This window comes from Lagenorhynchus albirostris, chromosome 14 (assembly GCF_949774975.1).
Source record: "Lagenorhynchus albirostris chromosome 14, mLagAlb1.1, whole genome shotgun sequence".
NCBI lineage: Eukaryota > Metazoa > Chordata > Mammalia > Artiodactyla > Delphinidae > Lagenorhynchus > Lagenorhynchus albirostris.
In genome coordinates, this window is record NC_083108.1 from 82,811,656 (window position 1) to 82,835,078 (window position 23,423).

General features: G+C 57.4%; 1 protein-coding gene across 26 annotated transcripts in view; it reads right to left on the minus strand.

Annotated features, from left to right (window-relative positions):
- Positions 1–23,423, minus strand: part of NCOR2 (nuclear receptor corepressor 2) — a 223,385-nt gene that overhangs the window by 147,324 nt on the left and 52,638 nt on the right. For all 26 annotated transcript variants that reach the window (XM_060170645.1, XM_060170652.1, XM_060170641.1 and 23 more), the window contains one exon: positions 5,982–6,199. In XM_060170645.1, the coding sequence (XP_060026628.1) occupies positions 5,982–6,086 (105 nt within the window). In that variant the 5' untranslated portion in view covers positions 6,087–6,199. The remainder of the gene's footprint in view (positions 1–5,981; positions 6,200–23,423) is intronic.

Here is a 23,423-nt window from a genome sequence, read left to right on the forward strand (position 1 = left end):
TGCTGCTTCTGTACCCGCGGACCCTCCCACGTCCTCTCCCGGCCCTCCGACCCAGTCCAGCCAGAGGACATTCCTGGGGCCAATCGCCAAGGAGAAGTGACACATTCAGCTTAAGGACACCTGGTCCTGCCCTCTTTCCAGATGAGACAACCGAGCCCACGTGTTAGCAGAGACAAATGGAAAAGGGCACAACCTGTACGTCTGCCATGGGTGCAAGTGACCCAGCAAGACACGGGCATCCACGCCAGGGGACAGTGGATGACACGGCAAATGCCGACGGTCTGCAAGGCTCAAAGACCAGATTCCAAAACAAAGCCCCGACGTGGGAGTCCCCCGTGTTACAGAGGGAAACCTACACACGTGTGTCACACAGGCAAGCATAGCTCAAAGTCAGAAGAATAAACTCCAGGCAAAACATGCCTTCTTCAGTAATATGCCATCCATTACCCATTGCCATCTGTGGAAAAACTAAACACTAACAAATTCGATGTACCCCGATTAGCAACTACACCCTGATTTGAGACATGTTAAAATGTTTTTTAAAAAAAAAGAAAGATAGAAAAGAGAAGCCTTTCAAAGGAGAAAACAGGACAGGCTTCCTATGTGTACCAATCCAAATCGATTAGTTGTGCCTGCAGAGAACACCCAGTTATACTGTGGGGTGGCAATCAATTAGTGATGTCTGACACGAGTAAGGCTTGGGAAAGCGTGGGATTGTAGGTGATTTGTTTTCTTCTTGGCACCCTTCTTAATTCTCCCAATTTTCCAAAAAAAATCTAGTCATTCTTTTGCTGTCTGGCTTTTTTTTTTTTTTTTAAGCAGTTATTTCTGCAAAGAGAATTAGATGATACCACGTAGGTGTGTTGGAAATGTATGTGTTTCAGACCCTCCAAAACAAACACATGTAAGAGGCTGGGAGGCTGGAGGCGAGAGAGGATGAGTAACCAGAATCAAGAGGGATCCTGTCAACCTCAGAGGCTGGAAATGAGGGAAGGGCCTTCCTGGGCAGCCCGATGTGGAAGCAAGAAGCTGCACGGCCTCGGGCTAGAGGTATCTGTCCATCCCTTAAACTCTCTGAGCCTCAGTTTCTTCATCAGTGGAATGGATGCCTGAATTCCCTGGTGGTCTAGTGGTTGGGACTCCGCGCTTCCACTGCAGGGGGCACGGGTTCAATCCCTGGTCGGGGAACTAAGATCCCGCACGCCGCGCGGCGCGCCCAAAAAAAAAAAGAAAGAAAACTGAAATGGATGCCTGACCCAGATGGAAGGTGGCCTCTGTGTCTCCAACCAAGCATCCCCCTTAACTCTCCAAGGGTTTCCCTGAAGACTGAGGGCAGCTTCCAGAAGACAGAGGACTCAGCCTCCCCCCTCCACCGCACTCCACGATGTCGTGCACAAGGCACCGGGTGCTAATGAAGGAACAAGAAGAAAGGGCTGGAGGGAGGGGGTGGCAGCTTCTGGGATCATGCCGGCACGGCTGCCAGGCACAGATCCGGTATGCACACGCATGCAGAGGTGTGAGAAGAAATCGGCAAGCACTGCAGAATGCTGGGAGGAAAATTCCCTCTCACACAAAAGCAAAATGAACAAAGCAGCAGAGAGGCAGACGGTCCAATCCCTTGGGAGAGGGCCCCGGCAGGACGGCGCCTACCACTGCCAACAGAGGCGGGAAAAGGCGCACGGCCCCTGGGGCTCCCGAGGCAGGGGCGTGGGGCGGCCACTGCATGAACCCTTCTGGCCTCAGTTTCTCAGTCTGGGAAGCAAGCAGGATGACCTCATTAGCACGGTCCCTCCAAGGACCATCTTGGGGGCCATTTCTGTGGTATCCACACTGATCTCCACCCCAGGGCTCTGAGTCCAGGGACCACCAAGGGTGCCTGCATCTCTACAGGAAGGCAAGAACTGGGGAGACCCCAAGAGAGCCCGAAGGTGGGGCTCACTGTGGTCACAGGAGCCTGAAGACACCAGGCACTCAGGCTAGAAGCCTCCAGCCACGTCTCAGAACACGAGAACCCTCCCCATGTTAACAAGACGTTCCAACCCCACCTGCTGCCCTCACACATGTACGTGGCCCAAGCAGGCTCCTGCGTCCGTGACCCTTGGTCTGGGGGGAGCGCCGAAGACGAGAGGATTCAGATCCTGCTTGAGAGCTTGTTGACGGGACCGCGGCATCTGAGCGCACGGCCAACACAGTCCTGCTGGCCTCGGCCTAGACCCATCCCCGTGCCCGCGAACTGCGTCACGTGCGGAAGGACCATGTATCCATTTGTGACAAACTGGAAATGAAACAGACTGGTCCTTCCCACAGAGAGCCTGATAAGCACTGATCTAGGGCAGGAGTCAGCAAACGGGGCCCAAGGCCAAAGCCAGGCTCGGCCTGTTTCGTCAGGTGTCACAGGCACACGGCCACGGCCATTCCTGTACGTGCTGGCTGAGCTGCTTTCACGCTAGGATGGCAGCAGCGCCGGAGTAGCTGTGACCGAGACCGAGTGGCCGGAGAAGCCTGAAATATTTACAGAGAAGGTTTGCCAGTCCCTCCTCCAGAGGAAAAGCCCACAGTGTACCCTGGGGGCCATTCGCAAAAGGATACTAGTGGGCACGTTGTCGTCATGACAGCAGCAGCATCAAAGTCATCAACACTGCACTGTATCAGTCGCGCTTACTCAGCCCGGGCGTTGTGCAAAGGCCTCTGCACGTGTCAGCTAACTTGATCCTCAGGGTCTTATAACTACCCTCGCTCAACTGATGGGGAAACTGAGCCACAGGGCGGTAAGACCACTCGTCCAAAGTTTCACAGCTAGGAAGTCACTGAGGCAGGATATGAATGCCAGCGGTCTGGCTCCAGAGTCTGTGCTCTGAAAAGCCCTTCTAACACTAAGGCACAGAGAGGCTAAGTCACTTGCCTAAGGCCACACAGCAGGCAGGAGTGGCACTGGGATCGATTCCCGTGTCTTTGGACTTTATTTAACACATTCATTTAGTGCAAAGCTTGCAGGAACCCGAGAGAGCTCAGGGGGTCCCGCGGGGCTTGGGAGAGAAGGCAGAATCGAGCTGGGCTCTAGAAAGCTGGAAAGGAGACAAGGAGGGCAGGATGTGTTGCGACCCTCAATCCTGGGAGACCCTCAGTGCCAGGAGCCCGCCAGGACCCTCAGGGAAAGATGTGGGGTCCTGATACTGTGGGCGAGGGAAGCCGAGACCACAGAGAAGGAGAGGACAGGGCTCAGAGAGGCTCTGAGGGTGGAGCAGGTGGGATTGAACGAGCCATGCGTACCGGCACCATGAAGAGAGGCTCGGAGTGTGCCTGAGGCTGGGTCAGGGTAAGCACACCTGGAATTGAGCCCTCCATCTGCGCCGGCGTAACACACCAGGCAGCCTGGACATGACACAGGCAGAGGCACAGGCCAGCAGAGAAGGCGGCTCCCACCGCCCCTCTCAGAGCGCAGAGCCTCCTTGGTCTCCTGCCACCCCGCCAGGAGGACAGAGGCGGCTGCCACGTACAGACACCGCCCCGGGCACCTCGCAAACATCCGCCAGTGATGCTTAGGCCCACAACACCCATATTGCAGCTGGGAAAACTGGGGCTGCCCCACGGGGTTAAGCGAGCAGCCAGATGTCACTCGGTGAGTTGGAGGAACAGGGATTCAAAGCCACATCTGGAGGTTCTTCTGGGCTCTGGGCAGGGGGGACTCGCCATCAAAGCAGCCCCATGCCCAGACACCCTGGAAGAAGCCTCCAGGGCCAGAGGTGCCACCCTGGATGGAAGCCTGTTGGGAGCAGGTACGGGAGTGAGCTGAGTCCCAGGAAGGTCACAGGTCACGGGGTCCAGGCCCCGCCCCCTCAGCCCAGCAGACCTGCCTCAACTACTGTACAAGGAGCTGGGACCCCTGGGTTCCCACCTGGCCCTTGGATGGGGCATTTGCCTTCCACGCCTTTTTCCCTTTTCCTCCGCCCTCTGTCTTCCAAAAACCCTCTGCCCCCCGAAATGGGGGCATCTCACAAACGCTGCCTGTACAGTGGGCTGGCGGTAAGGGGTTAGGGGGCACAGGGCTGCAGGGGGACCTCCAGATTACAGGCCCAACACTCACCTCCCACCAGCCAAAGAACAGTGGCTCCAGCCCCGGACACACGCCCAGGAGAGCAAGACCCCCCCAGGATGCCTAGAATTCTTGTTCCTGCCTCTCCAGTAACAAGCAGGGGCCCCCAGCTGGGTCGCCCAAGCACGAGGCAGGGTGATCAGGAAGTGGGGCCCCACTGCTGCCACCACACAGGATAAGGATGCCCTGCCTCGTAGCTACCCAGGGCCCCTGCCCACCCCCGGGGTCAGCCTCCTGCCTGGAGGAAGTGACCACTGGGTCCTACCCGGCCCCATCCTGCGTCACCGACGGCCCAGCGGGAAAAGTGCGGACGGTGTCTGAGATCAGCTGCTGACTCCACGTGACCGCGAGAGGGCCCAGCTGGGGCAAAGGATGGGGGGATTGCAGGACGGCAGGGGCCATAGGGACTCAAGGACTAACCGCCCTTGGGGAGGGAGTGGGAGAGGGGTAGGAATCTGGCAGGAGGGGACGAGAAAGAAGAGAAACCAGAGGCAACCGCCAGGAGCCCCCAGGGGAGGCAGCCCCTCCAAGCAGCTGCAGTGACAGTGACAATATTGCAAGTGGACACAGCTGGCTGAGTGTCTGCCAGGCACTGTCATAAGGACCTTCCGCAGAGCATCACGTTTAATCCCCAGGAGAATCTAGGAGACAGATGCTCTCATTACTCCATTTTATGGATGACCAACCGAGGCTCAGAATCATTAAGCGACTTGTCCTGTTTCCTCACCTGCAAAATGTTCCCCACCTACCGAGTGCAGAGCATAAGCGTACCCTCACTTCAGTGATAAAGAGAAGCGAGTGCAACTGTATACGTAAAGGGCATAAACAAAACGCTCACCCTGTAGTAAGCACTCCGACGACAATGCTTAATTTTGTGATTGTGATTATGATAAAGGTGCTGACATCATAGTAAAGGACCCCCAGGAGCACGGTCCTCGGCCCTGGGCACACAGTAGGTGACCAGTAAATAGTCATCCGTTTCACAGGGGCTCAGAGTCCTGAAGCGGAAGCCGACTGCCTTCTCACGGCGATTTAACCCGAGGCCTATCGTTTAACCTCCCGGCCTCAGTCTCCTCATCTGCGAAATGGGACGATCATGCAAGGTGCTCTTTCATCGGGTTGTTTGGGAGGATTCGACGACCCCACCCAGAATGTGCCCGTTTATCACAGCTGGCTCTCAAAAGCATCTTGGGGGCCCAAATCCTCAAGAGGTCACCGTTCTTGGGACACCCTCGGGCTGGTCCACTGGGCTCGTATGCAGAAACATCTCGCTCATGGAAGATAGAAAAGCCCTCCCATGCCACCTCCTCTCCGCATCTTAGGAGGGACCCCACCAGCCAAGCAGGACAGATACAGGCGTGTTCACACAGGGGCCGGCACAGCAAGCTCTGACCCCAGCTGCAACTGCAAACCCTCACATTCCCTCACCAAGCAGCCAGGAGGTCAAACGAGGGAGGCCCAGGACCCCGAGAGCCCTCTGGCAAGCCCCTGAGAATACAGAACATAACCAAGCCTCATCCTCAGGGCCACATGCAACTAGAGATAAAGTCAGGAAAGGGGGCCCCCACTAGGAGGTGGACAGAGTGGGGTGCAGCTCAGAAGAGCTGACCAACGGTACTTCCCTGGCAGTCCAATGTTTAAGACTCTATGCTTCCACTGCAGGGGGCACAGGTTCGATCCCCGGTCAGGGAACGAAGATCTCACAGGCCATGCGGCGCAGCAAAACATTTTTTTTTAAAAAGAAAGAGCTGACCAAGGGCACGCCCGCTCCCTCCCCAGCAGGCCACCCCCCGCCCCCCGCCACTCACACAACGATGGGGAGAAATAGGAACCCAGGGACAAGAGAAGGCCCCAAAGGTGACCCCAGGTGCATATTTGTGCCGCTTACCGTGTGTGGCCGGGCGATCTGCACGGGGTAGGAAACGCCGTGGGGCGGGTAACGGGGCTCGGTGGCCCTCCACGTCTGTGCCACGGGCTGCGTGGACCCCGACATGGTGGTGGGCGTCCAGGGGGGCTCGTGGGCCCCTGTAAGCTCCCTCTCAATGGTCTCCGAGGATTAAAAGCCAGTCTCCGTCATCTGCTCGAGGGCCACCCTGTCCCAGGCACCTGTGAGACCAGAAAAGCAAAAGCGAGATCAGTCCCAGGGCGGCTGCTCCCTGCAGACCCTGGCGGGGCCCCAAGTCCTTCCTGTGGCCCCTGTGAGGAAGAGAGAGCAGACAGGGTCCTCCGGGACCCCCCTCCATGCCACTGGCAAGCTCCGTGCCCACCGACAGCAGCGGGAGACGCCACGTGGTGTCTGGGGCCTCTCCAAGCCACAGGCCAGCAGCTGCAGCACAAGCCACATCGGTGACAGCCGCGTCCTCCCCGCCGCCAAGGCCCTCGCTCAGCAGGCACGGGAGCTCTAACTCTGCAGGCATCGCCCCCACAACCCCCCACGGCTCCCAAGCACCTCAGCCCGCCCCACCCCACCCCAAGTCCTTGCCAGTTTGAGTCACCAGGGCAAGGTTCCCCGAAAGCACCTGGCAGCTCAGGCAGGCGACTGCTGTCCCGGGAGGGGAAAAGTCCGTACACCCGTCCAGGGTGATGGCGGTGAACAGGGTCGGCTCGGGCAGAACACAGGTCACCGTGTAACCCCGGGCAAGGTCGGGCCTGCCTGGGCCTCCCAGTGACCCTCTGGGGAGGGTGAGTGACACTACGACGGGGGAGCAGGACAGACGTGAGGTTGGCCTGGACGTGAACTGAGAGCGAAGCGACTGGGAGCCCGAGGGCCACACTGGGGAAACAGCCGTGGACACGGATGAGAGCCGGCTGGGCCCCCTGTGGCTCCCGGAGGGGCAGGCAAAGGATGCTGTCCACAGGGAAGAAAGCACTCATGTGTCCATGATGGAAGGAGTCCACTGGCTTTACAGATGGGGAAACTGAGGCCCAGGAAGAAGAAAGGACTCAAGTCAAGAGAGCAAGAGAGCCCCTGGTCAGAAGGGGTCTTTGCCCAGAAATCTCCGGGGGGGCCCCAACCTCCCCAGGACCCTTCTCTCCCTTCTCCGCCAGCCACTGCTCCATGCAGCCTGCCCAAGGTTATAACTGGCTCCGCCGCCCAGGCCCAGGCTGAAAGCCGGGCAGGTCTCAGGCCTCCTCCACACTCAGCCACTCAGAAAAGGGGTGTCCATCAGGCCCCTGCCATGTGCAAACCCCCCACCCACACCCACCACCCAGGAGCTAAGGAGAATCCAAGATGGCGCAGGGGCCCGGCACCTGGATGCCCCATGTGACGTACCCTCTCGGGCTGGGGTTGCATCTCATGTGTACCCCCAGCTCCCTGTACTTTCATCACAACGTCCCTCATCGCCCTGCCCTCCACTGACAACTGTCTTTCAAGGGCGTGGATGCCCTAAACCTCTGCCCTTTGGAGGCCTGATGTGGAGGGATATTGGCGGGGGAAGATTGAGATCATGGTGGTCAAAGGAAGAACAAGACCCCCTTCCCTCCCACCTGGGGGCCAGGACTGCATCCCACTTCCCACCCCCATCTCCTGCTACAGTAGACTCAACTTTTTTTTTTAGCAACCATCTTCCCTCCCCAGACTCCAGGAGTGATCATGTGATCTGGGCCTGGCCAATCAGATTCCTGCCCCTGGGGCAGCGACTGGTTCAGGGATGGGCATCTGACCCAATCTGAGCCAATGAAAGTCAGTCTTGAGACTCTGAGAAGGAACCAGAAACAGGCACTATCCACTGGGGCTGTAAGCCAGGAGGGTGAAAGCCTGGAGCTCTCGGGGACCACCACTTGGCAGGGACCTACCCGAGACCATACCCCCAGGAAGGCAGATCTGAAGGGTAGAGAGAGCACAGCTGGGTCCTGATACAGCCATGCCTGAAGGCAGATCAAAGCTGCTTCTTCATTTAGGGAAGCCAAGGCACTCCTTCTGTGTGTTTTGCCTTTGCCAGCCCAACCCAGCTTTCTGTCACTTTGCCATCAAAAGTTCTGACTCACCCAGAGAAGGAGGGAGTCACAAAGGAGGCAACCTTTCCATCGGGTGCTGTCAATCCTTCCAACACTGCAAAGCCAAAGAATTCCAGAGCCCAAACTGCCACACCTATGACCACCTCAGGAAAAAAGCCCACGTGGACTTTTCCCAGACACCGCGACAGGGTGCACTGTGTAATTCTTATGAACGTGGGAACAGTCCTGCTCAGCAAATGGGAGCTACCGTTACTACAGTCACTAGTTCCGTCACTGCAGTAGCTGCAGCCCGGTCACAGTGATGTTGTGGACACGGAAGGGAGGCAGAGCTGCCCCCCCCCAGTCCCCACCAAGAGCAACGCGGCAGCCCTCAGGCAGCCCAGAGACAAGAGACTGGCCTTGGGAGAGGGGTCAGTTGTGGCCACCAGTGCTGGACCCTGTCCCAGAATTCCCTGTGTCCCAGCTCATCACAAAGCCCAGCAGACCCTGGTGGTCTGATGCAGCAAAGCCAGTTCTATTCCGGCCTCTCTCTGGGGTTTTTTGGGGTTTTTTTTGTTTTTGTTTGCGATACGCGGGCCTCTCACTGTTGTGGCCTCTCCCGTTGCAAAGCACAGGCTCCGGACACACAGGCTCAGCGGCCGTGGCTCACGGGCCCACCGCTCCGCGGCATGTGGGATCTTCCCGGAGCGGGGCACAAACCCGCGTCCCCTGCATCGGCAGGCGGACTCTCAACCGCTGCGCCACCAGGGAAGCCCTCTCTCTGGGTTTTAAACGGTTGCCCGCTCTCTGCAAGAGGAAGAGAGCAGCACCTGGGCAGAGAGAAGCCCAATCTGCTTGCCTTTCCAAGGGCACCACGCGCAACTTCCAAGTTGCTATGTGACTTCGCATTGCATGAGGCGGTGAGAAGTCTAATTTACCAGGAGATTTCTAACCTCCTTTGCCTAATGAAAGGCCGACTGAGGGACGGCAGCCCCGGAAAGATGCTCACGGCGTGCACTGCATGTGGGCTCCAGACGCCAGGGAAGTGACACCTTTTCAAAGCAGCCCTGGAGAATCCTCGGCCACTTCCCCACCCTCCTCGTGCCAAGGCCTGGCTTCCCACGACCTCAACGTTCACAGAGTGTCCACCGCCGAGCTCGGGGTTCATGCCCCACCACCCACCTGTCAGAGGATCACTCCGCCAGCTCCACGGCCCAGCATCCTCGTGTGCAGGTTGTCCCCGAAGCCAGGGGACTCTGGGGGTCTTGCACCTCCTGCATTCACCACGAGCTTATTTTAATAAGCTCCATTTCTATCGCCCCCAACCTTAGCCATATTTTTTGCCAACTTGAAAAAAAAATTATTTTTAGGAAAATAGTTCGACAGTTCCTAAAAATGTTAAACATAGAATTATGGTAGGACCCAGCAATTCCACTCCTAGGCGTATACCCAAAAGAATGGAAAACAGAGACTGAAACAAATCAAGGTATTCACAGCAGCAGTATTCACTATAGCCAAAGGTGGAAACAACCCAAGTGCCCATCAACCAATGGGTGGAGAAATAAACAGAACGTGGTCTATCTGTACAACGGAATATGATTCAGCTATAAAAAAGAACCAAGCACTGACACATGTCACAACGTGGATGAACCTTGCACACACGATGCTAAGTGAAAGAAGCCAGACACGAAAGGACAGATACCATATGATTCCACTTATAGGAAATGTCCAGAATGATAAATCCACAGAGACAGAAAGCAGACTGCTGGTTGCCAAGGGCGAGGGGTGGGATGGAGGGGTGTGGAGCAACTCATGGGTATGGGGGTTACCATGCAATGACGGAAATGTTTCGAAACTAGATAAAAGTGGTGTTTGCGTAACACTGTGAACGGCGGGGCAGGGGTGGGGATTAAGCTTTGACCTCATCAGCAACATTTGGAGGTGCATGCCAGGAAAAAATATGACGTTACTTCATCAAAGACAAGGGTAGGAGAGGATGAGAGCAATCCATGGGGCAACGTTGGGGCTCCTGGACCTGGTCTTGGCTGAAAAGGGTTCTGAGACTTGGATCCAGGTCAGAGCAGGAGTGCGATACAGGGGCCCCAATATCACTGCAGGGTCTGGGAGCTTTGGGGTCAGGAGAGGGTGGTGGACATCCGTTGATCTCCAGACCCTTTGGGGTCCCCACTGTGAGCTGAGATCCAGGCTAGTGAACGAGGCAGGGTCCAGGCCACAGAGGGTCTCGGTGCCCCGGCGGAGTGCAGACAAGCAGCAAATAGTGACTTCTGAGAGTAGGCTGGGGGCTCTGGAAGCCTTGGGGAGGGCGAGGGGGTGGCAGAGAGAACTTTCTGGAGCGTGAACAAGACACAGCCGGGGGAGGGGGAAGTGGAGGGGGCTCCAGGCAGAGGCCACCACCTGAGCAAGACCCCGGAGATGAGACCAGGCATCTCGTGCTTGAGAAATTCATCAAGTCATTCAAGGCCCACGAACCATGGAAAGGATGGATTTTGTTCAAAGGGCAATGGGGAGCCACGGAAGGTGGTGGAGGGAGAGAGGAAAGGATCGGGGTGTTTGACAAGCAGGCGCCGTGAAGAGCGAGTGTGTAACCCAGAGGCCTGGGGGCTCTCGCAAGTGTCCCTGCACGAGATGACACCGGTGGGATCGGGACAGCAGGAACAGAGAAGCAGCAGCAGACGGCGTGCAAGTCGAGAAGGAGCCTGCCAGCCAAAGACACATCTTGCTCTGGGGGTGAGGGAGGCCGAGCAGCCCCCCAGGGACAGGGGCCTGTCATTCCCCCCTCAGGCAAGGTGCCTCGGGGCTCTGTCCTCAGTTTCCTCCACTGTAGACAGGGAACATGCGTGTCCCTGCCCCACGGACCCAGGAGGACAGCACACCTGTGAAGGGTGCCTGGTAAACAGCAGGTGCTCAGTAAGGCAAACTCAGCCAAGTCAGGGCTCCGCGGGGAAGAGAGAGCGCTCTGGCGAGGTGAAGGACTGGCTTTGCCAGGTGGCATGCGATGCTGCCGAGTCCCACAGGACGGCGACACCGCAAGCCCCACCAGGCCTCGCATATCCAAACCAAAAACCACGGGCCCACAGAGCCGGCTGGAGGAGGGCTGCACACTGCAGGCCCAGCCCATGCTGGGAGCACCCGTGCACACGGCCAGGGCCACGCAGCCGCCCTGGGAGAGCCCCACAGGCTGTGGGTCTGATTCGGCAGCACCCCACAAGCCTGCCAAGCCCGTGTTCCATCCACGGAGAAAGCTCACTGCCTGTGCTTCTGTGTCTGCCTTGCAGGGCCTAACATAGCGCCGGGCACACAGCAGGTGCTCAACGAACAAAACTGTCAGGCGGAGGTGAGCGCCAGTAACACGAGGTGAGGCTGGAGCCCGCCACACCTGCATCCCCTGACCCTGCTGGGCAGAGGCCTCTTTCCGGGGGGCAGTTTCCGTCCTGCCCGGACAATCCCTCTCGGGCCCCAGGCAAGACGGCCAGGGAGGCCACACCAAGACACATTCCACAGATTTTCCGAGTCAGAGCAGCCAGGCTCAGATCGGGGAGGGTGGGGTTATAGCCACTGGGGCTGGGATGTCTCTGCGGGCACGGGGAGGCGGAGGGGGTGTTTGCTAAGGGGCCGGAACGGAAGCTGAAATGTGCCTGGGAGCCTTCAGACCTGAGCCCAGGAAGATGAAAGGGGAGCTGTCTGCACTGCACACGCCTGACATTTTCTTGGAACTGACCGGACCGACGCTGGGACTTGTGGCAGGTGGGGAAGCTTCAGAATTTAAGGTCAGCCGTCAGCGCTGACCCGCGCGCTCCTCAGAACCCCCCGCGGCGCTCGAGTGGCCGCCAGGCCCACAGAGGGGACACGGTCTACGACACCCCACCCCAGCCAGCCTGTCTCGGGCCAGGGACACACACGTGTGCTGGGAGCCTGTGGGCAGGGGCCCTGCCGGTCTCCTCAGTGTCTGACGTGTAGCGGCTGCTCCCTAAATGTTTGTTTTAATTGGCTGCTGGACCCCCGTGAGGGGCGTGCCTGGCACACAGTAGGTGTGTTATTTTCCTGGCGCTGCCATGACAAAACGCCACAAAGTGGACGGCTAAAGACAATGGAAGTGGATCCTCCCACTGACCTGGAGGCCAGGAGTCCAAACTCCAGGGGTCAGCAGGGCCACACTCCCTCCAGAGGCTCCAGGGGAGGGTCCTTCCTTGTCCCTTCCAGCTCCTGGCGGCTCCAGGTTTCCTTGAGGCCCCATTGCTCCAATCTCTGCCCATCTTCACGTGGCCTTTTTCCCCATGTGCCTATGCTTGCCCTTCTTATAAGGACTCCAATTATATTTAAGGCCCACCCTCTCCAGTGTGACCTCATCTTAACTAATTACATCTGCAAGAGACCCTCTCTCCCAATCAAATCACGCTCATGGGTTCCGGGTGGACGTGAATTTGGGGAGGACGTCATTTAACCCAATACAATAGGTGCTCAATAAATATTTGCTTTGTCCACCGCTATATCCCAGAGCCTGGCACAAAGTAGGCACCCAATAATTATCTACTAAACAAAAAGGTGCCAGGCGGCTTGGCCCGAGGAGAATGGAGACCCGGAAGCCAGCCCTGGGGCAGTGGAGGGCGGATGGGGCAGGACTTGAGGACAGAAGCAGTGCTGGGGTGTGAGGTTAAGCTGCTACGGAGACACCAGCTAGGATGAAGCTAACTGCTCCCACCTTGTGTTTCTAGCTTCTGGCATGCTGTAAAAATCGGGGACCGGCCAAGCATTTGATGGCCACCTTCTGCAGGGGCTCACGGCACAGAAGAGACGCCCGGGAGCCCAGCTCTGAACTAAGTCACAAGATGAAGATGGGAAGTGGCACGGGTGAGCCTCACCCGGCCTGGCTCACGGAGCCTGTATGGCCCACACGGACGGGGGCAAAGGCAAAGCTCCTGCCCCCTGCCCTGGCTGCTGCCCGCTGCCAACCACACTTCATAGGCGCCTCCTGTGGGACAGGTGCCGGGACGCAGCAGAGAATAACAGACCCAGACTCCCCGCCCTCGCGGAGCTGACATTCCACTGGGTGAGACGGGAGTAATTACAGGGTGGTGGACAGTATCTGTGCTATGGAGAAAAACAGAAGCGTGAGGTGGGTAGGCAGGGGATGGGGGGTGAGGTGCAGTTTTAAAGTGGGTGGTCCGGGACAGCCTCACCGGAAGGCATCTTTAAGCAAAGTTGTGGAGGAGGGGAGAGAGGGAACCAGCAGATGTCTTGGAAGGGTGTTCCAGGCAGAGGGAACAGCAAGTGCAAAGGCCCTGAGGTGGGAGAGGAACAGCAGGGGGACCTGAATGGTGAGAGCGGAGGTCACATGGGGCTTTCACTCCAAGTGAGATGGGAAGGATGCCACACCTCTGGGCAGGGGTGATGTGAAGGGTCTCCTATATCAAACCTGCCCCTGGCATCTCTGCACTCAAGGAAACTTCAGCTGCGCCCCCTGTCAAGGAGCCACGGGTGCAGGCCTCTGTGCATAAAAGGGCTGACCCACCTGTAATCCTAACTCTGTTAAAGGAGGAAGACCAGCTTCCTTGCCCCTTACCTGGCAAAGAGGTCACTGGGCTCCCTAAGGAGGAGCCAGGACCCCAATCACAGCCTGTCCTTGGCCCTGCCCGAGGGGCGGTGGCCTGGAGTAGCTGAGGGTCACCATACTCAGAGCCAACTCAGGCTGCTGCCCACAGAGGTGCCACCTGCCCCCCGCAAGCTGGGACCAAGCTAAACAAACCCATGCCAATGGGGTCTCCTCACATCCTGGCCAATCAGGAAATTATTTGGGTATCTACAATGCACAGGCACTGTTCCAAACACTGCAGCTACAGCAGCGAACCAGTCAGACAAAAAGGCTTGCCAGTCAGAGCTGACATCCAGTGACAGGTCTGTCCCAACAGGGAAAGCGCCCAGCCAGGTGCTCACCGGGAAATGGATGGATGGACGGATGAAGGGAGAATGGATGGACAGATGAAGGATTGATGCTAAGATGAATGATAGATGGATGGATAAAGGAGAGATAAAGGGAAGGGAGAGGGAGGACGGACGGACGGACGGATGGATAGATGGATGGATGGATGGATGGATGGATGGATGGATGGATGGATGGATGGATGGATGGGCTAATCAACCAATGCATATCAGTTTAACTGTTCCATTTTCCAGGGGTTTTCTGGTCTTACTTTTTTAACCAACCCCCAGAGCCAAGCGTGTCTTTATTCCACTAATATCCCTCCACGTCAGGCTCCCTGCAAGCCACCATGGGGGACACACATAAGCACCGTCCTCCCCATGGCCCAAGCCCACACAAGTGCTCCCCAAGCCCCAGGCTGCTGGGCACAGAATCCCTGGGGAAAACTGCCTCTGGTCCCGAACTCCAGAAGCGCAAAGGGAGGGACTCAAGGCCCACCCTCCCCGGGGCACCACTTCTCCTCCTCAAGCCATAGCCAGCACCCCTCCCTCCTGGGGAAAAGGAGAAAAGAAAAGCCAGCCCACTCCAGCCTCAGAAACATCTCCCCTGTGGCCAAGGGATCTACAGCCCCGGGTAACACGAGCCATCACGCCACACGCATGCGCCAAGCAACAGCCAGAACAACAGCTTCCCGTGGGCCCAGACTGTGGCCCAGACCCCGGATCTGCTCCCGCCGGGCAGTCTTCCAGGGACCTGCTTCCCCCTCCCCACCCAGCTCAGCCAGGCCCCAGCGACCAGCTCAGCACGAGGCGCTATGAAGAGGATTTCACAGAAAAACCCCAACGTCTGGCTTCTCTGAAAACCAGGGACTCTCGCGTATTGCCAGTGGGGACGTAAAATGGTGCAATCTCTGCGGAAACCAGTCTGGCAGCGCCTCAGTAAGCTAAACACAGAGACGCCATAGGACCCGGCAATTCCACTCCCAGACATCCAGCCCCAGAAACGAAAACAGGTGACGAGACAAAACGCACATGAATGTTCACAGCAGTGCTATTCGCAACAGCCAAAACGTATCCATAGAGACAGCCCACATGTCCATCAACTGACGAGCAGATAAACAGAACGCGGCCCATCCATTCACTGGAATAGTATTTAGCCATGAAAAGGGGCATAAAAACCATGGAAACACCATGCCAAGCCACACGCTGAATGATGCCATCTATGTGCAATGTCCAGAAGACGCAGATCCGTTGAGTCAGATGCGGGCTGGTGGCTGCCAGGGGCTGGGGGAGGGGAGGAAGGGGAGCGACTATTCATGGTTATTAGGTTCCCCTTGAGGGGATGAACATGTTGCAGCACGAGATAGCGGTGATGGTGACACACCACTCACTCTACTCAATGCCCACGAACCGTACACTTCAATATGGTTCCAATGGTAAATCGTGTGTGTTTTTTCCTACAACAAAATCACTTAGGGGCACGACCGGCTGGAGGCGGGCAGGAGCTACCCACATGGGATGGACACACCCTCTCCTGGTCAGCTATGTTCGTTTCTATCCCCAGCCAGGCCAACGGTACTCAAAGGCCAAGGGCTCAGTTCCCCTTCTCCGTCCGGCCTGGCTGGCTGGCTGGAGCTATCACCTCCACCATCACTTCCCGAGAACCCGACCCCAACTCCAACTTGCCAGCCTGGGCTCCTGCAAGCTTCTCTCTTCCCGCCGCTCCCCTGGGCCCAACGCCATGCACCACCACCGTCTGTTTACCCGCTGTCTCCCCGCCCCCAGACTGAGCTCCTGACCTGCAGTTTCAGCCCCACCGGGTATCACATGCATAGTAGGAGCCCTGGAGGCTGTGAGCTGTCACAGCCCCTCAGTCACTAAGGAAAGGTGGTGCCCTCCAGCAGGCTGCCCTAACCCTAGACATGTACCCCCTCCACCAAGCCACCTCCTGCCCGCGCGTTGCTACGTGTGGAAAGTGACCAAATGGGTTCAAATCCCAACTCTGCCACGACGTAGCTGTGTGACCTTGGGCACAGTCCCGACTTCTCTGGGCTTTATTGTCCCATCTGTAAAACTCTCTTCCAAGGGCCAGTGGAAAGAGGATTCATTGGGAAAAGATCTACGGGAAGTTCAACACCCATAAATGAGTCCCCAGAACAAGAGCTGTGCCTGTTACTACCCTGCGCTGCTCCAAAAACTGGGACGAGGGAGGGAGACAGGCAAGGTAAGCAGCCACGGCAGTGATGATGTCACTGGCAGAGGTAGTGACCTTGACTATCCCCACTTTGCAGACGAGCCAACTGAGGCTGCGGGAGGTGAGCCGACCAAACGGTAGAGTGAGTCCCTAATGAGGAGGTGAGACCAGGGACACCCACACCTGAAAACAGAAGAAGCAGAGGGTGCTTCCCGGGGTGAGCAGGCCCTCGCAGTCTGGAAACAAGGAGAAGGGGGTGCTGCTCTTCTCAGCCCTGAGACCTTGTCTACACAACGTCTCACTCATTGCCCTCTTGTTACAGATGGGAAGCTGAGGCCCAGAGAGGGTCAGCAGGCTGGTGCTGCAATGGCCAGACTCCACCCTCCTCAGCTGGATCGCTTGGCCCGCGTGGTCCAGGCGCCTGAGGAGGTGGGCACAGTGGCCTGCACTGAGCCCAGGGGCCATGCAGGGGGGACGGGCTCCAACTGCACCAGGACAGCCGGGTCCCGCGACAGAAACCTTCCGGGGAAGGGGCTTCCCTGGCGGTCCAGTAGTTAGGACTCTGCGCTCCCACTGCAGGGGGTACGGGTTCGATCCCTGGTTGGGGAACGAAGATCCTGCAAGCTGCGCAGCTCGGCCAAAAAAAAAAAAAAAAGAAGAAGAAGGAAAAAGAAAACAAAAAACCTTCCAGGGAAAAACATGCCCCCAGCACCTGCCCCACCTCTTACCTCCCTGAAAAAAGATCCCCAGCCACTGGGAGAACCTCCGCCCACCCCCTGCCACTGATTCTGCTTCGAGAAACCCTCCCAGGTCCCTCATACCCGCCCCTTGCTACCGGCAGGTTCTACCTCATCCACAGGCTCCCACTCACCGGAAGAATCTGATTTCCGTCACCAAACATGATTATCCCCATTCAACAGATCAGGAAACCCAGGCTCAGAGAGGTGAACTCACTTGCCCAAGGTCACACAGCCAGAAAGCTGCCAGGCGTCATGCTGATCCCCTAAACCGCCAGCCCAGGCCCCCTCCCAAAGCAAGCAGGGATGCGGCGCTGGTTGGAGCTGTCAAGGAGGCCCGTTTCTGTTTCCAATTTAATTGGTACGTTTGTGTCCGCTGGGCTGCGGCCAGCTCAGCCTCCCGGCCCAGCTTCCCTGCCAGGGCAAGAGCTGCTCAAAATCACTTCCTCTGTGACTCTTTTTCTTTTTTCCCCTTTTAATTTTAAAAGGAAGAGAGAGAGAGGTTGAGAGAGAAACCACAGCCCTGACAAACCTCCTGGCACACCAGGTCACAGGGTTCCGCACGAGAACCCTTGCCTTGCGACACGACCTCCCTCTGGGGTATTTCACAAACATTACGCCGGATCTTTCCAGGCTCTTCCTCATTAAGTTCTGGGCACCCTGGGAGGGACGTGGTTTCCATTAGACCCGGCTCCTCCATCTGGCCTTCCAAACGGCAATTTTCTCTGCAGAGGGAAGCGGTGGAGGGGGGGACGGGACACAGAAAAGAGGCTGGTGTCTGGGCGGCGGCTGTGTGACCTGGGCAAACCGATTAACCCCCTGCCCTGAGGCTGGGATGTGGGGTGCGCCTATGAAGGGGGTCCCCAGGAGGACCCTGGGATTCTAAAGGATGAGGGGCTGGGGTCCTGGGTCCGTCCACTTGGCTGCCTGGGTCGGACTGAACCAACAACTGAAGAGAAAAGAGGCCACAGAACCCAGCGCTTGACATTCTGCTAAGTGAAATAAGCCAGACACAAAAGGGCAAACACTGTAGATTCCGCCCAGATGAGGTGCCCAGAGGAGTCAGAGTGACAGAAGGTAAAAGGGCAAACACTGTAGATTCCACCCAGATGAGGTGCCCAGAGGAGTCAGAATCACAGAAGGTAAAAGGGTGGGTGCCAGGGCCTGGGGGAGGCACGGGGGAGCTCGTGTTTAATGGGCACAGAGCTCCTGCTCTGCAAGATAAAAAAAAGTTCTGGCGAGGATGGTTGCACAGCAGTGTGAACGTACCGAACTCTACTGGACCGTACGTTTAAAAATGGTCGAGATGGTCAGCTTTCTGTTATGTGTGTGGTGCCACAGTTTAAAATTTTTTTCTTTAAATTTTGAACACACACACACACACCTCCTCCAGGGAGGACTCCCTGACTGCTAGCTAAGAGCACCCAGCTGCTCTGTGGTGGTTCCCACTGTCAGAGCAGCCCCCATGAAAAAAGACAGTGTGGCCAAGGGCGCTGCCTAGCACTCAGCAGCCCCTCACAGCCAAGGGTCGAGAGGGACCACAGTCAAAGGGCGGTCTCAGCCCATCTCACCTCAGCACCCAATGGCCACGGGGCACAACTGGGCCCGCAGACCAGCGTCTCACAGCGCTGGTCCCTCAGAAGTCTCCACTGACCAGCCGCCTCCAACCATATGGCCTGGACCCAGGGAAGGGCTGACCAGAAACTCTCTGCCCCTTGAGATGGGCCCCTGGACCCTGAAACCTGAGGCCAGGCCCAAAGCAGCTCTCTCAATGCCCGCTGGACTGCAGTCTCCACCCCATGGCTCACAGCCAGTGCAGAGACCCCGAGGGTGAGGGCGGCAGCCCCTGGGTTCCCACCAACTCCCCTGCACCAACATCTGGCAGACGTGCCCACAGCTGTGCAGCTGCCGGAAACGCCTCCTCCACACACACAAGCCCTCAAGGACGGCTTTCCGAAGAATTTATGGGGTCATCCCTAATATTTAAGGGCAGATCTCTGGGGGACGTCCTCCGCCACATGTGAACAAGGACAAATGTTTCTGCTGCTAAGAATAGCTGCTCTAGGCCGGGAGCCCACCCACTCACCTACCGTCCTCCCATGCATCCCGCCCCCCCCCATCCCGGACCCCCAGCAAACTACCAGTCTGGACCCCTGTAGGCCCACCTCCCACAGGCCTGGCTGGGAGGCCCCTGCTGCCACCCAGACGCCCAGGCCGAGGGAGAAAGGATCCACTTTGATCAGCTCTGTCCAAATGTGGACGCAACCAGGCCACTGAATTAGCTCGAGGGCATTCGTTGCTGAGTCTCTGATGACGGAGGAGTGATCAGGAATTCAAAAGGTCTTCCAGCCCTGCAGCCAGGAGTTCCAGAGAGCGAACGGCTTCCCTGCCCAGGAGCGGCAAGAGCGCCCCAGGGAGGGAGGAGAAGCAAAAAGGCTCCAGGGCGGAGGGTCCCAGGCCGGAAGTAGGGAGGCGGAAAGAGAAAGGAGGGCTGTGCACATCCACCAGCCTGGCCTGCAATACCCTCAGGCCAGGCTGGGGCCGTGACAAGGAGGGGCAGGTGGGGCTGTGTGTGTGTGTGTGTGTGTGTGTGTGTGTGTGTGTGTGTGTGTGTGTGTGTGTGTGTGTGTGAAAGGGCACAGGAAGGGGGTGGCCCAGGGGATCACAGCTTCCAGTTCTTTCAGGAGAAGAAAGCCTGATTTTCAGACATCCCTCAATTTGCAATTTTTATTTAAAAAAACACTGACTCGGGGACTTCCCTGGCAGTCCAGTGGTTAAGACTTCGCCTTCCAATGCAGGGGGTGTGGGGTCGATCCCTGGTCGGGGAGCTAAGGTCCCGCCTGCCGTGCAGCCAAAGAACAAAAACGTAAAACAGAAGCGATACTGTAACAAATTCCAGAAAGACTTTAAAAATGGTCCACATCAAAAAAAAAAAAAAAAAAAAAAAAAAAACACTGACTATAAACCCAATGCAATAAATCCGTCTGACATCCAAATCCAGCCCTCGCACTGCCAGGATGTGACCTGTGGCTTCTGACATGTGGTCAGCTGGGAGCCACAAGAGAGGGTCCAGCAAAGCCCGGGGAGCTTCAGGGAGGGGGGATGGCAAGTGTCCGACCTGGGCAAAGGCTGGAGGCGGGGCCCGGGAGGCCCCTAATGACAACAGGGAATGAGAGGGGCTGGGCCACTTACCCATCAGCGACACCACCCTAACCCCAACAGGACACACACTGGCTGTGAAAGGGGGGCTGGCTCATCTCCCACACATGGAGCTGTCCATGGCAAACCATACCCCATTGTCCTTGGGCCACCAACCCTCCTGCAGCCCTCACTCCTGGCCTTGGGGGAGGCTGACCCCGCCTCCCAGGTCTGGCCAATCAGCACCAGCTGCAGTGATTGATTTGGGAGGGGCTTAACTCTCAAGCTGAGCTGATAAAAGTTCATTCCCAAGACTTGCTGGAATACGGGGAACGACAGGCTTACCTTCCACTGGGGCCGCTGAGCTGGGATGAGGCTGTGCTACCAGGGACTGGACAAGGAAAAGCACCTCGTCACCTGAGCCCCTAGATCCAACCTTGCCTGAAGCTTACCTGAGCCTTTTGTGTTAAATACAGGAGAAGCAGGGAGTCTGACAATTGCAACCAAGTGACCTACGATAGCAACGCCCGAAAGCCCAGCTTCTAAGCCCCAGGAAATCTCTCCCCAGAATCAGATCTCCTCCGCCCTCTGGTCTCCTCACCTGTACAGGTAGGGAGAGGTCTAAAGCCAGCCAGAAGGAGGCAAGGAGAAATGAGATGGAGCCCGGGCCAGACTCCACGTAGGAGGAAGGAGGCTGGGACACGCCTGCCCTGTCTCTCACCCAGAAGAAGTGGCGTCTCCCAGCCCAGTCCTGAGCCGTCAGTGGCTCTAAGGGGGATACAGCAGACAGTGGCTTTGCAGATAAAGGTGCCCCTCCTGGCTGACTCAGATCTGGGTCACTCCTCAGCCACAGGCACACCCCACCCACACTGCCCTGCGCAGTAAATTTAGCCTCCAGCCTCAGTTTCTGGAGTAACATCCCGAGTGCACTTGTCTCCCTCTCTCTCCCGCGCGCTCTCTCTCTCTCTCTCTGAACATCTGCTCTCCTGAACTGAACGTGCTGATAAACAGAAGCCGCTTGAGCAGGTCCCAGCAGTCCCTGCCAGGTCAGAAGGCAGGCATTGTCTGCAGCCAGGAGGCCATGCGGGCTGCACCCACCTACAGGCGTGCCATGGGTCCCATTCCCGCTGGGGCCTCAGTTCCCTGGGCTGTAAAACGGGCAGCTGCTCCTGGCCTGGAAGGTGGCCAAGGCTTGAACCAGCAGGTGGAGATCCTGACCCCACCCCCCTCAACCCCATAAATGCTAACTTCCACCATCCCTTTCCTCCCGGCCTCCAGGCGGCCACAGACTTGCGCTGGCTCCCATTTCAAAGACAGAGAGCCTGAGGGTCTGGGAGCGAAGAAGCCTGTCCAATGTCCCACAGATAGGAACGCGGCCAGGGAAAGATGAACAAACACGACTTCTAGCTCCCAGGTTCTCAGCAGTCACTACAGCAGATCCAAGGTGAGCACCTCGCGCTCACGATCACAGCCAATCCCTAACACGCCGCTCGCTGGCATCGGTTCATCTGATCATCCCAACAGCCCTGAGAGGCAAGACTGAGGCACAGAGAGGCTAAGTAACTTGTCTGAGGTCACACAGCAAGCAAGTGGCACAGCCTGGATGCAACCCCAGGTAAGCTCTCCAGCATCCACCTCTTATCCAATGTGTGATGGGACCCCATCACCTCTGTACCCCTGCCACCCTGCTCAGGCTGGGGGAGACCCATCTACCCTACCAGGCTCCAGGTGGCACACCCAACATCACTGCTCACGGGTCCAGGTCAAGTTTTGCCAGCTGGAGGTGACCACGGATCACCGCAGATGGGCCGCGGCCATCTCCATGTCTAACCAGCCAGCACCCAAAGCTTGCCGCAAACCACCGACCCCAGGCCTCAGAAGGGGAAGGCAGACAGCATCCTTGCCTCCACCCCAGCCCCCGGCCCTTATCAGGACCTGGAATCCTTGTTGCCAGAGTCCTGCTGCCTTATTTCCCATCCCCCCACAAGCCCAAATACAAGGTCCATGAAAGCAGGAACCGCATCTGTTTTGTCCATCGCTGAGTCCCAGCGTGCTGCACACAGCAAGCGCTCAATAAATGCTTGTTATATCTACAAACACTCTAAGAGCAAAATTCCAGGCTCTGGGCTGAAGCTCAAAGACCACTGTGTAAACAGAGAAACCGAGGCCAAGACAGGATCTACGTAAAGCCAGATTTCAGGGTGTCAGCTACACGGGGCCAACGTGTCCCAGAAACTGATGCCATCTACACCGCCTGCTCCATTTTCAAGGTGGCCCAGGACTCTGATCCCTCCCTCCTGGGAGCTGCAATGCCAGCCCATCCATTAGCCATGACTGGGACTCTGAAGGCCGTCACCACCACCGAGGGGACGTGTGGCCTTCTCCAGGTAGCCCGCCCTCGCTGAGCCTTGGTGTACCCATTTCTCAAGGGCACCTGGCAAATGAGGCAGCTTGCTGGGGAATGGCTGCAATCTGGGTACTAGGTGAGCTGCCAGGCATGTGGGGAATGGGCATTCTGGGCTTGGGGAAGGTCCAGCGTGGAACCAGGGAGCCTCCAGGTCCTGGGCCTCCTCGTTAGGGGCGGGAGAGGTAGCAGCAGGCAGTGGGCGGTTCTGGAATTTGTGGGAGGCTGGCTCCAGGCTCCTCAGATGGGGCTCCCCACACCGCTGGGCACCCAACCACCTCACTTTGTCCTGGGCCCTCAGGCTTGGGTGGGGAAAGGCACCACGCAAACCCCTCCCAGGGAGAGCTCTCCCAACCTCCAAAGACTGGGGATCACCGGCAGCGGTATGAGTTTCCCTAGATCCACTGCAAACAAATAATCACAATCCGGGTGGCTTAAAACCACTGAAATTTATTCTCTAACTGCTCTGGAGGCCAGAAGTCCGAGATCAAGCTGTCTGTAGAGCCACACCCTCCGAAGCCTCTGGGGAAGGATTCTTCCTGGCCTCTTCCAGCTCCTGGTGGCTCCAGGCATCCCTTGGCTTGTGGCCGCATCCCTCCAGTTTCTACCCATCGTCACACGACCACCCTCTGTGTGTCTTCTTCCTCTTTCTGTCTCTCATAAGGACACTGGTCACTGAATTTAGGGCTCACCCAGGTAACCCAGGATCACCTCATCTCAAGACACATCTGCAAAGACCCTTTTTCCAAAGCAGGTCACATTTAGATGGGCTGGGTATTACCAGGTGCACATGTGTTTGGGGGGGCCTCCGTTCACCCCACTACACTGGCCTCAGCTTTTCTCTGATTGCCCGCCTACTGAGAGCTCACTCCCTGTTCAGCCTGACAGCCAAGGCCCAGCACAGTCCGCATTAAGATGAGAACACTGAGGCGCAGAGAGGTAGGCCACATGCCCAGGGTTTGAACCCGTTTTCTCTGAGCA